This window comes from Propithecus coquereli, unplaced genomic scaffold (genome assembly GCF_000956105.1).
Source record: "Propithecus coquereli isolate 6110/MARCELLA unplaced genomic scaffold, Pcoq_1.0 Scaffold119, whole genome shotgun sequence".
Lineage (NCBI taxonomy): Eukaryota > Metazoa > Chordata > Mammalia > Primates > Indriidae > Propithecus > Propithecus coquereli.
The window spans coordinates 5,842,797-5,847,207 of record NW_012135969.1 but is presented as its reverse complement, the minus strand read 5'-3'; the positions used below and the strand labels follow the sequence as shown (position 1 = coordinate 5,847,207).

Sequence of the window (4,411 nt, the reverse complement as noted above, 5' to 3'; positions counted from 1 at the left end):
CTCTTGCTCAGGCTGGTTTCGAACTCCTGAGCTCAAACAATTCGCCCGCCTCGGCCTCCCAGAGAGCTAGGATTACAGGCGTGAGCCACGGCACCCGGCCCCTCTTAATTCTTTGTATGTCATTCTGGGCAACTGCAATCTATCCACTATTAGATTTTGGCCAGTTGTGTTAACCAGTTTTGTTTCATTGATACCTTATGGCGCCATCTACTGACACAAATTGGTAATCATAAGCTTTAAGTTTATTAAAAGAGTTAATGAAGGACTGAAGAAAACAGATTTACAGGGGACGAGAATTTTAATACTGGACAAACCCTTAGATGTTACCCGACCTAATGATGTTTTTTATAAAAGAATAAATTCAGATTCTATTATCTGTGATAACTATCTTTTCTTCCCCACTTATTTTATGAATTGTTGCAGTGTTACAATTTAAAGAATTTCATGGTCATTGTGGCATTTTTATGAATCTTCCTCACTCTTAGAAATAAATTATAAAATTAAATAAAATAAGGAGTTAAGTAACTTATAAATTATAAATTTATGGTAGCATTCAGGAAAGACTGAATAAAGAATAAGGGAACTTTTCAAAAGATGATGTTTTAACACAGAAGAATGGATTATATTATATATGGGTGTGTGTATATATATATATATATACACACATAAAAGGAAAAATTAAACTAGGTGTTTAATAGAACAAGCTGTTGTTCCCCACACTAAAAATTTAAGTCCAGTATTTTGATGAAAGAAAACATACAGAAAATAGAAAGTATGGGTCAGTGAGTTATATGTATGTAAGTTTGATGTATATACATTAGGAGGATTGCTTTTCTTTCAATTTAATATATTTTAGCTACCATGCGTTTTGGAAAAAGGGATATTGGGAACCCCTTTAAACTAGAAAGAACGGGTATAAAACTTTTAAATGGACGTGCAAGAATACAGAAGTTTGCCGTGAGATGAGTTGGGGCTGTTTTATGAACTAACTTTCTGCCTGAATATATCAGAGAACTTTGTGGATCGAAGGTGAACAGGCATAACACTATAAGCAGCATACACTATTAAGGTCATCTATGGTATCCCTGGTTTTCTTGCCTTCGAAATACTCATCTAACCAATAAGAGTGTGCCCTGATGCCCTCTTTTTTATTTCCTTTGTCACTTTAGCGGCGTCACCCTTTACACCAGAAAGCTGGCGGGCACTATGGGGAAAAAACAAAACAAGAAGAAAGTGGAGGAGGTGCTAGAAGAGGAGGAAGAGGAATATGTGGTGGAAAAAGTTCTCGACCGTCGAGTGGTAAAGGGCAAAGTGGAGTACCTCCTAAAGTGGAAGGGTTTCTCGGAGTAAGTTTTACCGACATGGGTAAATTGAATCGTGAGCTGCTTATCGGGAGTCTGGCAGTGTGCGAGACGTCCAGTGCTATGGTGGACACAGTGTGACTCAGACCTGGCCTTCATGGCTTGTAGTCTGGTTAGGAATATGACCTATGTGCACAAAGTGCTTATAATACAAAACAGTGATTTCTGAGGAGCAGTTTTGTGCGTGGTTATAAACCAATCCACGTTTGCAAAGAAAAGTAATTTTCCTTTGAAGGAAGCAAATTTCTAAGCTTTCTATACTAAAAAGCCACCCATGCCCCAAGAAATTTCTTCCTACCCAAGTTTTTGGTCTTGGACAAAATCCAGCTATTTGTTATTAACTCCTCTTTTCCAAGGACACCTGAGCTCTTGTCCTCCAGTGCTTATCCTCACTATGAGTATGCTTACTTTGAGTGGAAAGTGTGACTTGCTGTGTCCTCTGGTTTCAGTGAGGACAACACGTGGGAGCCAGAAGAGAACCTGGATTGCCCTGACCTCATTGCTGAGTTTCTGCAGTCACAGAAAACAGCACATGAGACAGATAAATCAGAGGGAGGCAAGCGCAAGGCTGATTCTGATTCTGAAGATAAGGGAGAAGAGAGCAAACCAAAGAAGAAAAAAGAAGAGGTAAGGCGGAAGTAAGAATTTTTACTAGCCCAGAATTCAGAGTACTGTTGAAAAAGCTGAAGGCCAGATTTATTCTGCTTCTTATTTGATATTAGCAGCCATCTCTCAGTATAGATAGGCTGAATATTTGGGAGTGTACTCATGAAGCCACATGATCTACTCTTACTTTTTATCCATGGTACAGGAACAGTAAGTGGAACACTTACTGGGGACAGATACAAGGGCAAGTGAATTCATTCCTGTAAATAGATAGCTTTCGATGTTCATTAAAGGCATGAAGTGGCTATTTTGACATATTTAACACCTTAAAGTTGTCTTTTGAGGGTGAAAAGATAGTTGTAAACATTTATTTTGCTTGGGATGTATGTCCCTTTTCACATATGGGAAAACCTTAAGCACTTCAGACCTTGATGGGAAGGCCTGTTACTTGGAGCCAAGGTACTGGCCAAAAAGTTTGTAATTGCATTAATCAAAGATATAGGACTAATTCCAGTCTGGATAAGAATCCTCTGTATATAAAATTGTTCCACCCATCTGGTTTTTCCAGTCAGAAAAGCCACGAGGTTTTGCTCGGGGTTTGGAGCCGGAGCGGATTATTGGAGCTACAGACTCCAGTGGAGAGCTCATGTTTCTGATGAAATGGTGAGTCTGCCAGTGGCTCTGTGTGGTTGTTTTTTTTTTTTTTTTTTTCCTTCTCCCCGTCTGTTCCTTGCCAGAGAAAAAGAGCTGGACCTTCGAAATTCCAGTCGCCCAGGTGTGAAATCTTTAAGATGGCATAGTCCTTCGATAGTGATCCTCTGCCTGACTGCCAACTTGGACTCATGAGTTACAGGTAGGGGCCTTTAGGAATCTCAGATCTTTGCCCGTTTTTAGGAGGTGGGAGAAAATCTAGAGTGGAGAGAGTTTGGGGAGGAATCACATTTCACTTCTATAAATGAAGGAAAAAAATATGAAATGTGATTGGACTACCCTCCCCTTCTACCACCTCCTTAATAAAGATCGGGCTGGCCCCAGGATCAGAAATTCTGTTAACTTCTGAGGGTTAAGAAAGAATTTGTAGTAGTACTTCCTTTCCTTTGTCTTTGATTTTTAGATCCCTTCCCATTTGTGCAGATTCTACAATTCCAAGATCAGCCAGCAGGGGTCAGCAAGGACCCTTAACTGTTACTGAGCCAAGAGCAAGCCTGCTTTTTTCCACTATGCATATAAATACCAATGATAGTAATACTCCATGAAACAGCTTAATGAAGATAGATATCTTGAGAATCTCAAGAACTGCAATTAACCCAAAATTCTCTATAATTTCCCTACTTTGTCCAAAAGCAAGCCTTTCTTTGCTTTCTCTTGTTGAAAATGCTTGTGCCTTTATTTTCCCCCTAAAGTGGATCTCAGTCATTTTCCTTAAAATATAAAAGTTAGGAGAGAATAATTCTAAGCCATTGCCAATGAAGGCAGCATTCTAGGGACTTTTTCCTTTTGTCAGTTTGGAACCTTTTCTGAAACTCCTATCTGTATTAACTCTTCTCCTTTAAGAAGATGGCTGAAGAGGCCAAACTTTAGCACCACTGTGTCATAACTAGTTAACCCTCTATTTTTTTCCTATGCATTCACTGGATCTGGTCCTCTTTTAGCTGATTTATTAACCTCTAGGAGAAAAGTTCATGGTGCTGCTTATGGCAGGAAAGAATTGATACAGGATTTAATTGGTTCAGCTAGAATGCACTTTCTCTGCATGTGATCAGAGTTAGTTACAATAGTATCTCCATATTGCTTAAGATTGTACTCCTTTGATTGACTCACAACTGTGCCTACAGGTTAAAATTGGATGTTGGTTATAAACCAGGTTCATTTTTAACAGTGATTTTTGCTGGAGGGTGGAGATATTTGGCCATTTCCAAAAGTAGCGAGTATTTCTGTGCAGGGAAATAACTAAATTTATCTCAGAGGGGGTTGTTCAACTGTCAACAAAGGGCAACATGCTTCGGGTTCCCCATACTGTTATAGTCCATTTGCTTCCCATTCTCTTGGGTTCGTTGCTCAAAAACATACTTATCAGCTTACTCTTCTCTGGTTTCCTGTTGCTGGGGTTCTGGAGGTTTTGGAGGGTGCCTTGTCAGAGATCTCACGTATCTCCTGCCTGCCCTGTGCTACTGCTTCCATCTGGGACACTCCCATTGACCTGAAGATAAGAGTTTACTGCTAATTCCCTTATAATGTGTAAAATTTGAGAACATTTTATATTTCAGGAAAAAGTATTGAAGTGTTTCTCACAGGTATAATTGGGACCTTGCTAATGTTTTTACACTTATCGTATGGCATGGTAGTTTCTAAATTCTGCCTGTGGTGGGGCCACAGTAACCTTTCTGGGAGGAAGGCTTCCCCGTGGTCCTACTCAGACCCCAGCTCCATGGACCGACAAGGCT

The 4,411-nt window shown here is 39.8% G+C and overlaps 1 protein-coding gene across 1 annotated transcript in view; it reads left to right on the top strand.

Annotated features, from left to right (window-relative positions):
- Window positions 1-4,411, top strand: part of CBX1 (chromobox homolog 1) — a 20,745-nt gene that overhangs the window by 13,305 nt on the left and 3,029 nt on the right. The window contains exons 2-4 of the mRNA XM_012662269.1: window positions 1,170-1,346; window positions 1,811-1,988; window positions 2,536-2,630. Of these exons, the coding sequence (XP_012517723.1) occupies window positions 1,207-1,346; window positions 1,811-1,988; window positions 2,536-2,630 (413 nt within the window). The 5' untranslated portion in view covers window positions 1,170-1,206. The remainder of the gene's footprint in view (window positions 1-1,169; window positions 1,347-1,810; window positions 1,989-2,535; window positions 2,631-4,411) is intronic.